The 20369-nt window shown below is 43.6% G+C and overlaps 2 protein-coding genes, 2 long non-coding RNA genes and 1 other non-coding gene across 6 annotated transcripts; 2 read left to right on the forward strand and 3 right to left on the reverse strand.

Annotated features, from left to right (window-relative positions):
* The first annotated feature begins 436 nt into the window (after positions 1 to 436).
* On the forward strand, positions 437 to 2864 carry LOC135597705 (ferritin-3, chloroplastic-like). 2 transcript variants are annotated; one of them, XM_065091041.1, is made up of 9 exons: positions 439 to 563; positions 684 to 796; positions 890 to 973; positions 1069 to 1129; positions 1232 to 1319; positions 1874 to 1935; positions 2036 to 2101; positions 2450 to 2513; positions 2610 to 2864. In XM_065091041.1, the coding sequence occupies exons 1-9, from the start codon at positions 483 to 485 to the stop codon at positions 2663 to 2665; spliced, it is 675 nt and encodes a 224-aa protein (XP_064947113.1). In that variant the 5' UTR covers positions 439 to 482; the 3' UTR covers positions 2666 to 2864. The 2 variants fall into 2 exon arrangements, with proteins under 2 accessions (XP_064947111.1, XP_064947113.1); XM_065091039.1 differs by having other exon boundaries at positions 437 to 796.
* Positions 2865 to 6040: 3176 nt separating this feature from the next.
* Positions 6041 to 7151, reverse strand: LOC135597706 (protein G1-like7). The gene has a single exon (XM_065091042.1). It carries the CDS (start codon positions 6919 to 6921, stop codon positions 6250 to 6252), a length of 672 nt encoding a protein of 223 aa, XP_064947114.1. The 5' UTR covers positions 6922 to 7151; the 3' UTR covers positions 6041 to 6249.
* Positions 7152 to 9315: 2164 nt separating this feature from the next.
* LOC135596670 (uncharacterized) lies at positions 9316 to 12204 on the forward strand. The gene is made up of 3 exons (XR_010480994.1): positions 9316 to 9486; positions 9659 to 9962; positions 11447 to 12204. It is a non-coding gene; the product is annotated as an uncharacterized LOC135596670 (long non-coding RNA).
* A 792-nt stretch (positions 12205 to 12996) lies between these two features.
* LOC135597707 (uncharacterized) lies at positions 12997 to 20298 on the reverse strand. Its single transcript, XR_010481378.1, has 5 exons — positions 19997 to 20298; positions 19789 to 19900; positions 15713 to 18487; positions 15224 to 15606; positions 12997 to 13529 (listed from the first exon to the last, which is right to left on the reverse strand). It is a non-coding gene; the product is annotated as an uncharacterized LOC135597707 (long non-coding RNA).
* TRNAH-GUG (transfer RNA histidin (anticodon GUG)) lies at positions 18786 to 18857 on the reverse strand. Its single transcript has one exon. It is a non-coding gene; the product is annotated as a tRNA-His (tRNA).
* Positions 20299 to 20369: the final 71 nt, after the last annotated feature.

Below are 20369 nucleotides of genomic sequence, written 5' to 3' on the forward strand. Positions count from 1 at the left end.
CGTAGGAATCCAACTGTTTTATTCTTTTACGACATCGACTTTCTTTCCAATTGAATTCATATATTATATTCTTTGTTAAATCTATTATAAATCGAAGATGCTCATATAAAATAGGACAAGTGCAATCCACGAATGTGATTGTCTTCTTGTTCTTGGATTTGATTTGTGAATATATATATATATATATATATATATATATATATATATATACACACACACACCAAAAGATATATGAAAATATAGGCCAGTGAAAGGTAAAAAGATATTTTCCCAAGATTCTCCCCCTTCACACCACACGACGAACTCAGAGGCGGACACAGTCGTGGGGAGGCCACGAGCCCTCCACACGCGCCTCTGCTTCCCCATCGATCTGCACCGTCCACGCGTCCTGGATTCGCTTCGCCTTCTATATGTTCCCTTCGCCCCCTCATCCTTGCTCCGCCATCTTCCTCTGTTCTTCCAAATCCTTTGCTGTTCACACCATGGCGATGCTTCTCAAGGCCTCCGCCGCTCTCGCTCTTTTTTCCGCCTCCTCCGAGGCCTCGCAGCCGCCTTCTCCCGCCGTACGCCCTTCCTTGTCTTCTTCTTTCGCTCCTTTTAGATCTCCGACGCGAATGAACCGGCGCGTCTCAACGGCTGTCGCCGCCGGTTCTAACCATGTCATCACGGGAGTCGTGTTCCAGCCTTTCGAGGAGATCAAGAGCGATGTCTCTCTCGTGCCGGTGGCCCCCGACTTGTCCATCGCTCGTCAGAAGTACGCCGATGAGTGCGAGGCTGCCATTAATGTACAGATCAAGTCGGTTTTCCTTCCTTACTCGAACAGATCAAATTCGAATTACAGGGGATTTAATCCCTTTCTCTTACCCTCTGTCTGTGTTTTCTCCTCCAGTGTCGAATACACTAATTCGTACATTTATCATGCCCTCTTCGCTTACTTCGATCGCGACAATGTGGCGCTGAAGGGCTTCGCCAAGTATGTCATCGCAAAAAATCCAGAACATGCCCTTGTCTTCCTTCCTGCACAGACACATATATGTCTTAGATCTGCGCTGCTCTTGCTTGTTTCAGGTTCTTTAAGGAGTCGAGCCAAGAGGAACGGGACCATGCAGAGAAATTGATGGAGTACCAAGTGAGTGGTTACTTTCTTCCCTCTTTTGTTCGATGTTTAGGGGTTCCGTTCTTCCTTTTCGGATCTGTGATGACTAAACCAAACCAAATTTGATGCGGTCAGAACAAGCGCGGAGGAAGAGTGAATCTTCAATCCATTGCTACGCCATTGTCCGAGTTTAATCACGCCGAGAAGGGTGATGCACTGTACGGTAAGTTGTGGTTTCTGCACAGAGCGCGGGTCTACTTATAATTATTGACCAAGAAACATGAATTGCCGATTTATGCATGCTTATCGATGTCATCATGAAGCTTTTGTCCCTACTTCTTCCTGGGTTGTATTATCTTATTGAGGTGCCATGAAAAAGGGAGTTCTTTTGACAGAAGTTTGCTAGAAAGAATTGAAGTCTCGAGCCTTCATGGACGAGATGAATCCAACTCTGACACCTTATGGACGAGGGCTATTATTTTATAGATCTATATGGTCGTATAATCTACATGCTCCTGATTGAAAATTATCTTTGTTTATGTGGGTATGCCTACTCCATCTCTTGTTCTGTAGGTGAACCTTCTTATCCAGATCTAAATTGTCTATGTTGACCTAGATGAGGGTCCTGACTTCATGCATGTTTCTTTGAGATAAGATTACTCGGAAGCCTGCAATTTCTGCTTATTCATGCTTCTGTTCCTTTTGTTTTGTTTCATGGTTTCATCAAACTTTAAATTATGGTGACATAGTTTTAGCAAGTTGTTTATGTTGTTGCAGCAATGGAATTAGCCTTGTGTCTTGAGAAGCTGACAAACGAGAAATTACTTGGATTACATGATGTAAGTAATCCTGACCTATGAAATTAATGTGTTGTTTTTGGCTGGTTAGTGCCAGCTTATGTTATCGGACTCTTCACTGTGTTCAAATTTCATGAAAAAGGTGGCCGAAAAATGCAATGATGCTCAGATGGCAGATTTTATCGAGAGTGAATTCCTTGAAGAACAGGTGAAAGACTCCCTTATTGTCCACAATTAATGAGTTGTTTTTTACATATTTTCCTTTACTTTTGGAACTATAATGTAAAAAAGCTGCAATTTTCTTTCTAATCGATACTTTCTAGTTGCTGTCGTGGCCATTAGAGGATAGTCGTTAAGATGTTCATCATTCGGCTATTTCGTGATCCTAACCGAAAAGAAAAAAAAAAAGAATAGAATATTGCCATTTGTTTGGTAATTTTTCATCATCTTCAAGTGGTAGAATTAGATGCATCATGACCTAATCGATTAATCTAATCTAAGTACTTTTATTATGTTGAGAGTCTCTCTTAATTAGTTCTTCTCTTCTTTTATCCAGGTGGAAGCCATCAAAAAGATATCTGAATATGTTGCTCAACTGAGAAGAGTGGGGAAGGGACATGGTGAGGTTTTATACACACACACACTCTCTTTAAAATTTAGTCAGCATTCGAAGTTGTTGAGTTGGTCTTACAATCATATAACTTTACTCATCGTAGGGGTTTGGCACTTTGATCGGATGCTGCTCGATGAAGGAAAGTTGCATCAGGCATAGGAATCATGTGGCTTTGTTTTGGTGTGCAGGAGGATGTCTTAGATGAGGTCTCTTTACATGAAGCTTTGGTTTGGCATTTCTATTGGTGTTTCTTCAGTAATAGACTTTTGAGAATTAGAGACGTGTGTGACATGGTCCCCTGCTAAATTTGTTTTATGTAAGTCTAGACCGTATAATAAAATAAATGTTGTGAGCTTAAGACGAATGGGATGCTGGATGATTGATGACGATGATATCGGAGAGATAAGAGATCATAATAATGAAGTAAATTCTGTGTTACGATTGCTCCAGTCGCAGGGAAATGGGCCAATTTGGGCCTTCGAGTACCGACAATCATGAGGACCTCCTGTTTCGCTTTGTCATTGTCGATTGGCCTCCTAATGAATGGTCCTTCAAGATGTATCCGAGGGTCGAGCACAGCCCACGCTGTCAGCACTCGGAGTGCTTCCTTCCGTCCTATCGGCCCGTGCTTCAAGGTGAAGGGCTTCAGAGACATGGCTACACCCCGTCCTAATTACAGCATTACACATCCCTATGGTGGCCAATGACCTGTTCCTGTACGATCAAATGATCAGCAGGCAGCAACAGGAGATTCACATGCATCATCGACTCGGCCTTGGATGCCTCGACCTTTCTTCTTCTGCATCGCAGTATGATCATACGCTGCCGTAAGCTTTTTATTATCACCACCCGGTCGACATCGCTCCCAGTGGTGTGCCTGCCATTTCAGCAGCTCCCTTTTGTGAGAATCCATAACTCGAGTTAGCAGGTAAGGCTTCAGCTTTTGTGGCCATTGGTCTCGAGAGAGAAGAAACATCCTATCATTCCGTACGTGTGTTCCAGACAGACATCCTTTGTAATATGACTCCAGGAAATTAATTTAGATATATGCAACTCATTTATCAAACAAGATTTAGTTGGAGAGAGAAAAAAAAAAGAGGATGAGTCAATCTCGCATTCTGCCCAATTATTCCTTGTCATCATGGCCTTCTTACGTCACAGCAAACTTCGACATATTATTTATCATATAACTTTGTGTGCACACACATACATACGTATATAATACTTTTGATTCTTTAGATCTTGTTCCTTGTGGTCTCAGAACCGTCGGATTTGCAGGCTTCTCTCTCAGCCATCATTAAATAAGCACAATAATTTTAAAATAATAAAAAAAGAAGAATGGCTAATATATATATATATATATATATATATATATATATATATATATATATAATGGAAATTTGACTTTTTAATGCATAACCGATAAGGTTATGCATACTTTTTAATGCATAATGGAAATTTGACTTTAAAAAGGGACTTATTTAAACTGCGTGGCATCTGAATTAAGCATAACCGAGAAGCTGAGAGACGCATCTAACGTAGCATAATTAATTGCAGTCGTATTGGAAGTGGCTTTCCCACTATACATTCCTTCTCATTTCTTAATCTAACGTCTCTTTCACAATATATATTCATAGTACGAGCCATATCTATTGATGAACAATTTTAATGATTAATTATTTTGAAACACTATAATAAGAAAATTGTTGTCCTTCATGTTATGCAATTAATTAGTAAGAGGTTGAAACCGTTGGCGCGCCATTCCCTCTGAATGGTCTCCTAGTTTTAGAGCTTATAACACATACGAGAATCCATCATGCTAACCAAAGAAATCACTCGTGGTCAAATTTCCATGTTAATTTTTATTTTTCTAATTTCATTATTTATCTTCATCAGAATATATATATATATATATATATATTTTCTTGAACATATTAGCCTGTTGGAACTGTTACTATCCAACCCCGTTTGGGTGGAGCCACATTATTTGAATGCGAACGCCGTACAATAATTGGCGAGGAGGATCCTAACTTAGTAACAAACCAGCCGAGTTGATTCTTAATTAACAAGTAATTCCCATGGTGATGGGAGTAGCGTTATGTACGTGGAAGCTAATCCCTCACCGCCACGTGTTCCTTTCATTAGGATGGGTCTACATACATACATGCATGTTGATGCCGGCCGGGTGAAGCGTAGACAAGACCGGTATTCCCGTCGTTGGACTGTGCTACATGCAAGAGAATTAAGGAGCTCGTCAGTATCTTACCTGATAGTGTGAAGTACTCGCTGTGGTTGAGACATTGTTGATTCTCTTCTTTCGACTACATAATTGAAGAACGACTTGAGATAGGTGACGTATGTGCTGACAGACTTAATTTATGAGGCATATTTACGGTTCCAATACTTGTTCGACAATAAAAATCTCCACTGCCAATGTCTTACTACACCTGCAGCTTATGGGAGGGGAAGAAACTTGCCGATAACAACAATTAATTCGTATTCCAAGTTGCAGCAAGCCGCTAAAAGATATCAGTGGTTGCAGGAAACGATTCATCTCAGCTTCGAATTGTGCATCAAGAGTTTGGTCCATCCAAAGGGAGAATAAATAATATACTCCTTTATTTTGCTGTTGTTCTTGTGATGACATCTGCCCATGAGAACCATAAAATGGTTCTGTGTTGGCAGCAACGCATACGGCGTTGAGTATAGATCACTAGGACTGCTAAGCTTAGAGTGGTTGTTTGTCAAAGAGGTTGTAGTTTCTCGTAGATGTCACTAGGAAAAGGATGTAAGTAACAAGAAACAAAACCGGTGCTTAGAGAGAGAGAGAGAGATGGCAGATGGAACTGATGGTGGCTAGAAGAAGGGGAGATTTGGTGTTACTGCAAATCACAGTTGGAGATGAAGACTTGTTGTGGAAGAGAGGAAGCACGTAAGTGTGGGGGCTCCTGATCGAACAATTCTCACGTCGGTCGCTACCGCATATGAGAGAAAAAGACGGAAGGGAAGCTTTTCCTAGGATCAAAGATACAACTAGATTGAGGAATGTAGAGGAGCTTGTAATGGATTGAGGAATGACTTACTTTGGAGTTCTATTCCTGCAGGTGGAATTAAGTCTCGCTCAGCTGAAATATTAATGGAGGGCCTGCATCAGTGCTTCCGAACTAAGGGTTACAAGGAAAAAAAGAAGAGAGAAGATGAGATCAAACCCTACAGTGCAGTGCAGAAAGCAAAAACAATCGAAAGAGCAAAATTACAGAAAGTACAACAACGTAGAGCGAGAAGAAATAACGAGATGGGATAGCAACCCAATTATCACAAAGGAATCGAGATCGATCTCGACATCATTATATCTTAAGGTTTTTGAAGCTTCCTGAAGATGGCATAGCAATGATGAAAGCAACCTCAAGGCAGCATAGCATAGCAAAGCAAAGACGAAGTGCTCAGAGTTCAGTTCAAAGTATATACTACAGAATTATAATCAGCCCACTAAAGCATCCAAACGAAATGAGCGCAGAAGAAACATCCAATCATAACACCATTTAAAAGAGAGAATTAATTCAAACAAGTACTGCATCAGGAAAAATAAAAAAGTGCATTCTGTCTTGTGTTCATGAAAAACAGGTTGAATCAAAGAAGATCGCCAAATCTAACGCACACTAACAACAGTAACTCTTGTGATCCATCCCAACTCCCTCACCGTCATCATCGGCAACACCGACAGAAGCGAGATTATATCTCGATCAAGGGATAGATGAGCCACCCGGCGGAGCAGTAGTAGATCCCTCCGGGAGGCTCGAACCTGAACCACCACCACCACCCAGGACGGCGGCGGTCGAAGAATGCTCACCTGCATCCCCACCGGTAGAAGGCGGAGTTCGCTTCCGCTTCTTCTTCTCGTAGCGGATCCCCCGGGCCTTGGCCTGGCTGTCCCGGACCTCGCGGAGATAGAAGCGGACGGCGCGGGCGGCGAACGGGTTGGTCTCAGGCTTCCCCCCGCTCTCCTCGTACGCCGCTCGGAGGCGCCCGATGAGGGCGTCCAGGGAGCCCCAGGCCTGCCTGAGCGGGCACGGGCACGGCGCCGGCGGGTTAGGGCAACCGAAGAAAGCGCACCCTGGCGCGTGCACCTTCGTCTTCCCGAACTGGTCGAGGTACCGCAGGAACTCGATCACGTGGGCGCCGCCGCACCCCGCCAGCGCCAGCGGCGGCCTCTGGTTCCGGATGTACTGCAGGAAAGTGTTCCAGTCCCGGCGCTTCTGCGACTCGTACCGGCTGAGCGGCGCCACCGACGCCCGGGGCTGCTTGTCTGCGGTTCCCCCGGGCGCCGCCCCGGCGGTGGAAGCTGCAGAGGAGGAGGAGGACGGGCCTTCCCCCCCCGGCGGGCAGTGGTCGTTGTCCGATGTAGTCGAGTCCATGCACCGACGTCAGAAGAGGAAAGCGAGATGTAGATGTATCTTGATGGGACCGAGAAAGACAATAGAGAGAGAAGGAGAGAGAGAGAGAGAGAGAGAGAGGGAGCGGGTGAGTAAAACTAACAAGTATGAAGGGATTCACATGGTGTCCCGTCGGTCAGCACCACCGAACAGGGCTTCTCCTAATAGCAATAGTGATGAAGAGCGTTGGGCATCGGTTTGAGCACAGAAAGCAGTGCATGTTACTCCTCCCACCAACAAAAGAAGAATGACGTTTCAAGGCTTCTTGTGTTGGGAGATGATGAGTGGCTGCTCCTTTACTTTCCTATTTTTCGCTATTTTTGTCACTTTGCTGTACGAGTACTTCGATTCCATTGTTAGTGATTTCAATATCTTGTGATAGGGCACGTTAGGAAGATGATACATAGGATGAGCTTAAGCTGACGCTTAAGAATTTGGACAACTCGTTAGATTCTATACTTTCCAGATGTCAAATCAACATATATAAATTCTGAAAACTGCAATTCGATATATATTATGCTCAGCTCATGATCGAGAGTAAGCCATCTAAAATCGATACGTTTATTCGATTAAAATCCTAGAAAAAAAAAGGTAATTCTGAAACATTGATTGGTTTGATTAGAATGCTCCAAAGCCTCAAACAGTCGATGCTATGCTTCTTATATTTACGAAAAATGAAAAAGGAATCTTTTACGCAATACATTCATCATCATGTCATCACTAAATTAGGCGGCTCGAAATTGACCGTATGTGCGTATGAGTTGACGTCTGGAAATTAATTCTTCCTCCCTCTTGTCTTGTGTTTTTCTCGATAGGATATAGCCACTCCAATCATTCTTCGAAAAATTCAAACAGAATGATGTGTTCTTGGACTATCGGTCACAACTATTACAGTAACGCCTAATGTTAGGTACAATTAGTCCATTTATACAAGGCTCAAAACTCTGGTTAAGGCGTTTCTAGATGTACCTCTTGTAACAGGGTTTTCCGACGAGAAACATCATCCATGGATAACATATATTTAACGTGAAGATTAAGGTTGTACATGCTAAACAAACATCATCCATGGATTACTCTCAGCCTGCTGATCTAATTAAATCCAGCGGAAAGTTAACCCTTGTGATCGAAAATGGAGAGGATCGACATGTGCGTCCTCCCCCCCCTTCTTTGAGCTTAACAAGGGGAGGAGCAGCCAGCAGCAGGCGAGGGACATTCCTGCTTCCCTGCGCGTCGGTAAACGAGACCGGTAACAGTGAGACACAAAACGATAGGAAAGGAAACCCTATACCTTTCATTGAATAACTACAAGATAAAAACATTTTCGTATGATTTCTTCCTCCGGTCAACAACATGGGACCCCCTTGTTAGCATAAGCCGAGCAGGTAAACCAGCATACCAGCGGAACCGGACGACCGATGTGGCCGACCTTTTTCTGCAATCCAACCACGGCAACTCACAGCTCGGTCCTTTCTCCCAGGAGCATTTCTCTCGCTCGACCACGGCGTGCCGCTGCAACACCGACTGCTACTGCTTCCATCGCCCACACCAAGCTGAGCCAAAGTTGATCTCTGTACTCGGGATGCTACGAGATTGGATCTTTGACCCTTCGTTTGTTGGGCTCGCGCTTCACCATCAAGCATTGGACAAAGCCGTGCCCATCGATCTTGTCAGCGTCGCATCAACCCTCGTCTTTTATTTTCATGTCATATTCCCGTCCCCGCCTTTCTTCCCAGCACTTGGTTCCACCCACACCGTCGTGTCGGAGTCTCACGTTTTACGGACTCCGGTAAAGTAGTCCATGTCCCAAAAACAACAGCAAGGCACGCATGCATTGCACCAGATGCGATGATGGTCTTAATCCTATGATTAGACCACCTCTTCTCTCACGACACGGTCCTCGTCTTCTTTACTTTTACCGAACCAAATAGGATACAAGTCAAGAATTGGCAAGTCATGTCATCCGTTGCTTCTGGATTCCTGTGTTCATCTGAACGGTCGCGATCTCGACATCACCGTAACCAACCTGGCAAAAGCGTTGTTACCTGCGACCGGGACACCTGTGTTTCTAATCTTCGCAACATGCATGCTTTAAGTCTCGTAGTTATCCACCATGCCCTTCTCGAACAACATATTTGATGGCCGTCGTCATACTGGGAGGAAGAACATAATAATACATTAGAAGGTTGAGTTGGGTTTCAAGATTGTTTTTGTCAGTAAATTAATTATTTAATGAAGTATTTTTTTATTTTCTAACGATTCGAAAATGCAACATACTACTTTGTCGAATTCTTTTTTGTTTGGAAAAACAGAAACATTATATCTATAAATGTGTGTGCAGAGCGACAGCGCTCGTCGTAACCGCCTCACCATAACAGCATATAAATAAGCCTGGAGGTTGAGAGTGGTGTGATGCCGTTGTTCGTCTCTCCACCGCCTCATCCTTTTCGCCTTGAAACCCTCTGGATGAATCAAGGAGAAGAAGGGATCACGATCAAGAAGCGGCGATTCCGCTTGATCTCTGCATCCCGCCCCGACTCCGGTGTTCGGGTACGTTTTCTGTGTCTTTTGTCCTATCTGTCGTTAGGGTTAGGGGATCGTTGCGGTGGCTCTTGCGGCCATTCGCCATGTTGTTGTTGTGTTCTTGTCTCGATTTTTCTCGTTTCTGATTGTTCTTGGGCTGGTGGGGGGTTTTGAGCAATGTGCTGCTTTATCGTCGTAGAAAGAACTCTGCGGGAGTTGAGGTTGAAGACGACCACGAACAGATGGCAGAAGAGCCGGTGTCGAAGAAAGCGAAAAGGAACTGATCGAATTTCTTGGAGGCGGCGGTGTCATCGGCGGATGAAATAGGTAACCGACCGGGCCAATGGCTTGAAAGCCGACGAAAATGGGAACACCAGGCAGTCGGAGATCGACGAGAACTTGCATGGCCCAGATCCAGCAGTATATGGTAGGGAGAGGAACCATCGCCCCCTTGCATCCAACGATTTCATCTCTTGGGCTTCAGGGTCCAGGCGCGAATATAGGTAAACATTTCTTTCTCTCGACATGTTCTCTGTTCTCTTGAAATGGTGGATGGCTATCTTTCTTTGAATTGCTTATTATATTTGAATAGAACGTAATTTTGAAACCACACAAATTTGCCTGTTCATTATTTGGATTGTAAAATTGTTACCGCTGTTTCATTCCTGGAGATTATATTGTTAGATGGAGTCTTTACTCAAGAAAGAGAAAAAATAAAAGAGTTGATCGAGTAGGTGACAATTTCTTGCTATAAACTCTGTTTCACTTTTATGTCACTTGTTGATTGATGATATACGTGATATACAGGTTCTTTGACGAGTTTTACATGAGTTCTTGATGTTTTCTTTATCTTGTGATGAATGTGCTTTATTGTTCATGATTATTTTAATGAGTTTCGCTTGAACTTTTTGTCTTGTTTATACTCTTACGTAGGTAATATATGCAAACCAACAACAACAACAAAAACAAATATCTTCTGATCATAACTTGTGCTTTTCGAGTTACCATGTTTCAACCACATTTCGTGAATTCCAGAGTACCATATTTGACTTGAATCATAACTGATCTTATAATTGTTCTATTAAACAAAATAATTTAATCTGTATTCCCTCAGTGGTCACAAGGTACTTGAGGTGCCTATCTATATTTTCACTACAATTCTTTGAATAATTTGTTTTCTATAATTCTTCTCTTGAAAGTTACATAGCTCAGGCAATATCAAGGTAAAAGAAACTTTTAACATATTTTTTAAAACTCATCTAAATTATTTCCTTGGATGATTCCAGTCCCACAGATTAGATCCAGTCCATTCTGTCGAGTTCATATAGTCACTGGTCAATCCAATCCTAGGAGTCTTGGTTTCTCTCACACAATACTGTATGTTTATTTATGTTTATTTACTTGCAGAAAGGAAAGATGTTGTGTTTCCTATGGGCACCATTTCGATGCCGTTCCACTCGTATCAATTTGGCAGGCTTGAGACCATGAGAACAAAATGTTTAGTGCAGCTTAACTGCAAAAAACAAAAAAAGAAGATATTCCTTAGTTTTCAAGTTTACTGGAAATAAATCATGAGGACTCGGTAATGTCTTCTCCTTTCTGCCATCCTTAGAACTGGTGAGGCCTGTAGGTGAAGTTCGCTGTCTGTTCTTTAGCAACTACATTATAGAGTGGATTCATATTTCATGCTGCATACTTAATGCGTTGAATAAAAGATATTCATCAAACACGTCTTTCCGTTCACATGATCTTCGTTTACATAAGCTGTATTGTATGTTTGATGTATATGTTGAATCAATCTGTCAAGAAGACGTTTTCAAGATTTGTAGTAGTTGATTTTGGGACCGGTTTTACCAATCATATCATTGAGATAGATATTATGATTTAGGAGTTGCCATTCTTGATCGGGCAAATAAATTGAACAAGTTAGTTGATGGTGTTGATTTGACAGTGGCACCTGATTTAAACATGAGTAAAATTATAACAGATGGGTAAGCGACATGATTCTCTGCTGCCATTGTCGGTGATGCTGGTGTTGCTCTTCATCGTGCCACAATGCTGCAACTGTGTGCCTAGAAGCTGCCTCCAGGATCTTATTTGAATCCAGTTCAGTTGGAAAAGGTTAGTTTCTATTTCCTTCTGTAAATGCTCAAATATTAGCATCCTGTTTGTTGCATTTCATTTGACTACTATTGTATGGGAAGTAAGGATATTTTCTATGGAGTGTATAATTGTCCTTTGGGTCTTTTTGATGCTATGGTCATTGTTTTTTTTGGCTTGGTCAACTAAACCCAATTTGTATTTCCCAAAGCCAAACTGTAACAGACCAAGTTTCTTGGCCGTGGGTTAATTTTGCCCATGATCTCCGTTGTGAGTTTGCCAAATTTGCTAAAGTCACTCGATGTCTATTGATTTTATGCTGTATTTGTTAGTTCAGAACTATTTTGATTGATCTTGATCTATTTATTTCTCTATTGGAAGCTTTGTCGGCTGAAGTAGTTAGTAGATGTGGGCTAATTTTTGTTTCAGATCATTGGATCAGACCAGAATCGTGCCTTCTTGAACCATTCGGTCTTTCATAGAATCGTGCAACGATCATTGTCTTTCTTCAATAACAAGTCAAGGTTGAGATTCCGTGAGTGTTCGTTCTCATTTATAATCAGCTAGCTTTTGAAGGCCTTTAGCCTCGGTGTTCTTGTGCATCTGAATTTTCCGGTTTCTACATTATTTTGCTAAATCAAAATTGCCGGTTATTTTCCCAGCTGGAAATTAATTATGAGATTTTAAATTGAAGATCAGTTCTTTTGCTCATGATGTTAAGTGTTCTTTTGCTCTAGAAATCCAACTTGTCATGCTTTTGGTTGTCGATTAACTTAATCTGCATTTACTTAATCCAACTTGCAAGCATAATGTTCTGATTTTATAGATTTCGTTACCATGTTTTTACAGGTGAGTGCTGTACGCAATTTTCATACGGATTTAATTTGGCCAAGTCAAACCACGGCCATAGGTCGCCCAGAACTTTGATGAAGTTCTTGCTGGTGATTGCTTTTCTTTACTTCACACCACATTGTGACGACGTTGTTTAGGTTTTAATAAGGAACGATCCGTCTCCGTCGGGTGGGCAAGAGGAGGGCGACCAATGCGCGCGAAACTAAGAGACACCCGAAAGATTTTAAAATTTCAAATACACCCGATTAAAGTAAATATTTTTCTTTAAATAGTATTTTCTCACTCTTCTTAATAGCTACTTAATATATTTTCTATTGCTGACTCCAGTTAACAAAAAAAAATTAGCGAAAATTTAAGCTTCCAATTTTCTTTATTTTTTTTCTTCTTGTTAGTCTTTTATATTTTCCGTACAATCAAAACTTCACTTAAAACTTGCTTCGTCGACCGAAAATGACACTTCAAAATGAGCACGACAAGGGAAAAAAAAAAAAAAGGAGCATGATAAGTAAACAACATATACACAAAAGGTAAAATAACAAATTCAAAAATTGGAGCATCAGCAAGTGGATGCTGCTCCTTCGAGGATAAGTCAATGGGGTAAAATATTAAATTAAAAAAATTGGAGAAATATACATGAGCTCCTCGAACTTTTCGAATCTGCCATACATGAGCTCTATGCGTTTAGAGAAATATACAAGAAAATCGATCAGTTGAAGGCGTCAGTTCTCTCTCTCTCTCTCTCTCGACCTTATGTGGTCGCCGTGGATGAAGATTAGTCGATACCCCGCCACCGCTGGCTCCACCTCCCACCTCGGGGACCTCCAAGCCATCGTCCATGACAACGCCGACGAACACCCCTCCTACGTCTTCCGGCGCGTCATCCACCGAGCCCGCCCTCCACGTCGTCCGCCGCACCTTCGAGGATTGCCGCGCCGTCCGCTCCATCCTTCGCGGCCTCCGCGTCGTCATCGACGAACGCGACCTCTCCGTGGATTCGCGCTCCCTCGCCGAGCTCCAGGCCGCCCTTGGCCGCCACCGGCCCACCCTCCCGCAGGTCTTCCTCGCTGCGTTGGCGGCGCCGACGAGATCTGCCGCCTCCACGAGTCCGCCGCATGCCCCTGCGGTGTCTTTATGATGATTGACGCAATTGAGGAGAAAATATGACATCATGACTTGTAGCCCTGCCCCGTGGTATCTTTCTTTCTTCTACATCTTACATGAAACCATTGTTTCTTGTATGCGTCTGTCATATATATTTTTTAAAGTCATTTTACAAGTGCGATGTGCCATCGTCAACAAACAGTCCCAGCGTCATTCTGCCAGCTACTTTATGTATTTAATTGTGCTGCAAACGTTGTGGGGTTCTTGTCGAAGACAGTTGTGCTGCAAACTTTGGCAATGCGTATTTAATTGGAAATATAGTTGCCGGAGAAGCCACAAATTTGGTGCCTTTGACTTCTAGGTCATCTTCATTGACTACTTCTACTATTTTCGATGCATAGACGCCACTTTCCAACTACTAGTGTATATTTGGGGCGCTAATTGAATGCTTGGCGATTAGGCCTCTGAGAAAATTTCATCCATCTCTCTCTCTCTCTCACACACACACACACACACACACACACAAACACAATGTGCAGAGACTGTGTGTCCGTTGTTGATAGTAACACCTAAGACATTTGCCTCTAGCGCCGGCCACAGGGCTTTGGTGACAGTGGCACATCTTATACGAACCTGTTTCTTTCTTTCCCCTGTTTTCACTTTAATTTCTTTGGTGATGATGGCGGATGCCACAATACATCTCCAAGTCCACTGCCTTGTCCCAGAAGAGAGGACACCGGCATTCTGTGTTGGCCGATACACCATCATCACATTATGCTGCGTTTTACTTAGTCCCCTGTGTTTAGAGGCGAGATCTGTTTGGTGCTATACACTAATTGTTTCCTAAGTTAATCCCTGATGAACTATGTTAGAGCGCTGCTTATCTATATGGGTGACCCTCTCTAAACTTTTACCATATTAATGTTAGGGCAACAGCCTATAGATTCATCTATCGAACAAATGATCAAACAATTCTTGGACTTCAAAAAAAAAAAAAAAATCAAACTAATGATAGATAGATTATTTGGCCAAATTTATCTTAATTTTGTAAACCAAATTGGTAATAAAATGATGACAAATCATCAGTGTGTTTCTTTTTAATTCATCTCGTTGCATCTTTAAAAGGTTCAGAACAAGTTTATTCTTCTTTCTAGTCGGAACATCTTGTGAAGACTGACTATAAATTGATTTGCAATAATCCACAGTACCATAACTAATAAAGAATAATGAGGTTTATTACTTCTAAGCCCTTACCACTAGATCATGTCTATGAAGCACAATTCCCTCGTATCCTCTCGCCCACTTCTGCCCTGACTCCAAATTGATCCATGCCTTTCTCATGATGCGGACTTACCCTCCTCTCCTAATACTCGACCCAACACAAATATCACACACTACACATTGTATGATCATGTGGACAATATATGAAAATAAGGGAATTGCAAAAGTAGCTACTATGTCGGCTACATTCATGAATTTTGTGGCTCTATATTATGTAGCAAGAATTCAAGAATTGCAGATATAATGAGAGAAGCTAAAATTTGACTATTATCTTGAAAGGGCAAAAGGAAGAAAGCATCGGAGATAGATGGTGCAGACGGATCAAGGAAAAGGCACGACGAGATGCATAAAATTGAATTCCTAACTATGGCAAAACACCGATCAGCATCAGGCAGAAGAAAAACTACGTTATAGAAGAGAATAGACTTACCTGAAATCCCCATCAAGCTTCAGCTGCTGAAATAGAATACGCCAAATGAGACATCGCTCGCCTCAACCCGATCCCGTTCTTCTCCAACTTCCTTGAGATAATCACGGAACTGATTACGCCATAAATCTGAATTCGACCTCAGATTTCATCAGCAATAACTAACCATACGAAGCAACAAGTATAAAGGAAAAGAGAAAGATGGGCACAGAAACCCTAAACAGATAACATCAAAGCTTGGAACTCGCTCGTTTGTCCAAGGATTAACCGGACACGGATGCATCGTGAGACGCTGCAGGGCGCGGAAGCATTACTGAGTAGGGATCATGGGTGCTTCTCTTCCAAGATTCGAGGGGGGAGCCGATTCCCTCATCGGCTGAATGCCACTGCAGCAGCGATCGGACGGGATCAATCAGGAGCAAGGCAGATGGAGCGTAAGATATTGTTTAGGATCTCATCTTTCTTTTCCGTCGGGAAGAGGGGATTTCTTACCGAATCAAATGGCGGAGAGGATTGCCGCCATGGCGGTTCTTGACCGCCTCCTTTTCTTTTAGAGAGAGAGAGCGCGCGCGCGGATCAAATAGCGGAGAGGATCCCCGCCATGGCGCTTCTGGATCGCCTCTTTTCCCGGCAGGAGAGAGAGAGCGAGCGCGCGCGCAGATCAAATAGCGGAGAGGATCCCCGCCATGGCGCTTCTGGATCGCCTCTTTTTCCAGCAGGAGAGAGAGAGAGAGAGAGAGAGAGAGAGATACCGAATCAAATGGCGGAGAGGATCGCCACCATGACGCTTCTTGATCGCATCTTTTCCGGGCAGGAGAGAGAGAGCGAATAAAATGGCGGAGAGGATCGCCGCCATGGCGCTTCTTGATCGCCTCTTTTTCCAGCAGCAGAGAGAGAGAGAGAGAGAGAGAGAGAGAGAGAGAGAGATACCGAACCAAATGGCGGAGAGGATCGCCACCATGACGCTTCTTGATCGCATCTTTTCGGGGCAGGAGGGAGAGAGAGAGAGAGAGCGAATCAAATGGCGGAGAGGATCGCCGCCATGGCGCTTCTTGATCGCCTCTTTTTCTTGCAGTAGAGGGTGAGAGGCCTCACATGTTGAGAGGTCTTTCAGTGTGAGTGTGTGTATATATATATATATGCTTTAGTTTGGGTTTGATGTTGGGCTTAGCGTTTTAAAGGGGTAGACCCAATCGCACCACTACGCTGGCAAATTGAGGCATACTACCCATACACATTGAGTTGGACGTATAAGGCCCATTGATATTGATCTAAGCTCATCATAGAAGGGCAACCTTTCACACGATTCGCTTATCTTGCCCGCCAAGTGTTAAAGGCTCCTGTGCCCTGCACCGGTGTCCTACAGGAAATAAGATGTACGGAGTCGAATTGGCGAGTCGACACGTGCCACCCACACAGTCACCGTACATAGCCCCCGAACTATTTATCTTGGCAATAAATTGTCAAACAAAAGCGAAACATAATCAGGAAAGGACCCCTTCTTTTCCAAATTTCCCAAGCACATGTATTAAAACTTGCTGTGCTTCTTCTTGCGAACCCTTTACACCAGCAAATGCTTAAATCTCCCACACCTACACCCACCATCATTGCAATTGGGCTTGTGGCCCACTGGGCTTCAACTATACAATCACCTGTAGAATACTAAATTTATATGCCATTTCCAAGACATTCATAACTTTACTATGGTCATTCATGTACCATGTAATTTCGCTTTCTATGTGTGTATATTTCAAGAATTTATTTATGCGCGTGATCATCACGTCGCGCAACCCAACACCATTAGCGACATCTTGTCTACTTCTCATTGTGCTGGCAAACAGAGGGGTTAAAGCAAGATAGCGTGCGTGAAGCAAATCGATACACAACAAGCAAGCTTCCAAATCCCTCCTGTCGCACCCTCAGCAATTAGCTGGAAGGACCGAGAAGTATCCTGACTTCTTACCTCTCAATTAATTGCTGACCGCCACAGCCCTTTAATTGGAAGTTTTATTTCGTATCAGCCTATACCAAAACTGGGGATTAGAAACCTTCATGCAGAACGGCTCTGCCATCCCTGGCCAGCTCTTCGTTCTTTGCGTAGAAACACCGCCATCTCCACCAACAACAGTGAATGAGATGAGCCAAAACTACCCTTTTCTTTAATGTGAGACGAAGGGCAAGCTGGAAAGCGAGGTGAATGGGATGGCATGGCATGGGCCGAAACCCTCTTGCACCACTCGACGCTTTCATCCTTTGGAAGCCACTCGCCGAGCCATCCCCACCCTCATAAAAGCCCAAACTCGAATCCATATCCACCACCACCACCAACACCGGTGAGGATGGCAGCACAGGACGCTCAGCCCTTCCGTTGGCACTACGACGCGCTCGACGACAAGAACATCCACGTCCGTGGCCGGGGTCTCCTCTTCCTCCTCATCTCCTTTACCATTCTCCTCTTCTTCACCCTCATCTGCCTCTACGTGAGGTGGGCGTGCCGCCACCATCCGCAATGGGGGGCCGAAACCGCCCCGGTGAGCATGTCGTCGGCCGCGACATCGCATCGCACGGCAGGCCTCGATCCGCGGATCATCGACAGCTTCCCGGTGCACCTGCACCGAGACTTGGAGGCTGGCGAGGAGGCGCAGTGCTCGATATGCCTGAGTAGCCTGACGGAGGGGGATAAGGTCAAAGTGCTGCCCAGCTGCGGCCACACGTTCCATGTGGAGTGCGTGGACGAGTGGTTAAAGGCTCACACGAGCTGCCCGCTGTGCCGGGCTTCGCTCGCCGACTCGTCCGTGGCCGCGGAGCCGGCGGGGGCTGCGGTTTGAGGGTGAGAGAAGATGGAGCAGGATGCATGAAGGACAGAAGCTGCAGAGATGTGGCGAAGTGAAGAGACATGGCCTTGTTCTGGAACGCGGAAGATGGTGGGCATGCAAGAGAGAGCCGTGGGGGAGGGTGGGGAGGGGGAAGCTTGCTGTTCGCTAGCTGCCGTCGAGAGTAGCTCTTTCTGTGGGTCCAGAACACTCTGGTGTTGTACGCATTCACATGAGATGGATACTTTTTATCTTTTCATGTCTCCTCACGTAAATAGAACTGAAATGATATGGGTTTTGTTGTCAGTGTGGGTTGTATCCGAAAGGAATTTATGAGTTGCGTGCGGTGAGACCGATGCAACGCACAGATATTTGGGACGAATATTCTTCACTGGATGCCTGATGCGCGGCCATGCTTTGGTTCATAGATATGGTTGTGTGACAGCCTTTATTCCTACGATTCACAGGTTTATGCTGTATCAGCATATCTGACAGTGAGAAGGTTGAGGTGACAACAACGTCAAAACTTAAGTCATTCCTATAGTTCACCCCTGTAAGCTATAAAGCAGATCAAAACGCTAATTGAAGCAAAAAAAATTCACGAATTAAGTTAGAAATCGTATCAAAGGGCATAATTGAAAGAAAACGACAAGCAAATGTGGCTGCTGGGATGCTAATTGAAGCAAAACAAGTTGACGATTTAAGCTATAAAGCATATCAAAAATCATAATTAAAAGATAACGATAAATATCTGTGGCTGCTGGGATTCGAGCCCAGGTCTCCACGGCCACAACGTGGAATTCTAACCACTAAACTACAGCCACTTGTGATTACTAATTTGCGCATAAGATTTCAATTATATTATAAATGTAGGTTACTCCCAGAGAAGAACAATAGTTATCCACAGCAATAGTGCTACGATAGACAAGTATTTTACCTTACTTGGCAACCTTCATCATATGCTATTCCCTCAGGAATTGCATGGGAAATTTTACATTAAAAAATATTGTTATTTAGGGTAATAGTTTTCCAAACAGAAGTAAGCAAGAACCAAAGAGAAGGCTTCTCCTTGTTCAAAATGTTGATCAATAGTTAAGAATCAGATTTCACTTCCAGCCTTGATGGCTCAAAGTGCTAACTTTCAATTCATTTTTAACCATATAAATTATGTTTATTTTTTCTAGCTAACCAACATGTGACTTATCCCCTACCAGCCTTCAGTCCTATTAAACACTTCATAGCAAGAGACAATAGGCAATTGCTCTATATATGATGGAGGAAGAAGAGACCTTCACCCCCCTTGAAAACTGTCTCGTTCAGGCCCTTCCAGACCAACTACATGCAGTAGACAGTAAGGACTTTTTAAGGATCAAGGAACAACTCTTAGATAAATCCTCCACTTGCCTAATCGAAGCTCCAATTTTCCAATCATGAAAAAAATATAATTTGAGATACAACTTGGAAAGCTTTCCCTAAAAGTTCACATGAACTCTGCAAACACGATTGAGGTTCAGTTTATATGACTGCTTACATATTTTATGGTAGTAGTATTTTCACAATTATGATCTGCAACAGCAACGAAGTTGGTAGAAGATTTTGGTAGTTTGAACACCAAGTTAGGGATTTTCCTACGGCTGAAGAACTTCGGCAACCACACATATAAGCAAGAAAAGAAAATTTCCCAATGAAAACCAAAATCATAAACCAAATATTAACCTACGGCCAATAGATGAAAATTCGTAGCGAAATGCTTACTTTCCACACGGCCGAAGCGGATGCAGATCATCTCCTACTTCGCGATCGGCAAAATGCAACAGGCATGACTTATCGTCTCCCAAATCCTCCTGGATCAAAATCGTCGGTACAACTGCACGCGGAACGAAGAAAAATTAGAAGCGGGAAGAACAACCAATTTCGTCCTGGAAAGAACGTAGCCTGAATCAAGAAAGGAAAAAGGACCAACCAAGATGGTTAGCGCCGATCTTGAGGGTCTTGGATTGCCGCATCACGAACCCGACTTTGCCACAAATCGTGATCGATCGGGGTTTGAGAGGGGCACGTCCTCATCCTCGTCGCCGGCGGTGACTGCGACTTCCAAAAGGGGGTGACGATGGGGGCGATCTGAGTTCGACCAGACGGACGGTGGGCAACTGGGGTGGAGTGAGAAGTCGTTGGGGTCGGAAGAAGAACGCCACCTTCTCTATACGTACGAATGGAATTCTGTAACCACCGGATTGTATCGTCCCGAGGTCCGGTCTGTCAACCCAATCCTCGATCGCATCAATATATATATACATACATATATATATACATATATACATATGTATATATGTACA

Source organism: Musa acuminata, chromosome BXJ1-11 (genome assembly GCF_036884655.1).
Source record: "Musa acuminata AAA Group cultivar baxijiao chromosome BXJ1-11, Cavendish_Baxijiao_AAA, whole genome shotgun sequence".
NCBI lineage: Eukaryota > Viridiplantae > Streptophyta > Magnoliopsida > Zingiberales > Musaceae > Musa > Musa acuminata.

Bases quoted from the DNA above. Each gene is read 5' to 3' on its own strand.
- LOC135597705 (XM_065091039.1), top strand. From the start codon at position 483: ATGGCGATGCTTCTCAAGGCCTCCGCCGCTCTCGCTCTTTTTTCCGCC. The intron at 1,936-2,035 runs GTAAGTAATCCT...TTCATGAAAAAG, and splicing joins AATTACTTGGATTACATGAT to GTGGCCGAAAAATGCAATGA. The intron at 2,102-2,449 runs GTGAAAGACTCC...TCTTTTATCCAG, and splicing joins GTGAATTCCTTGAAGAACAG to GTGGAAGCCATCAAAAAGAT.
- LOC135597706 (XM_065091042.1), bottom strand. From the start codon at position 6,921: ATGGACTCGACTACATCGGACAACGACCACTGCCCGCCGGGGGGGGAA.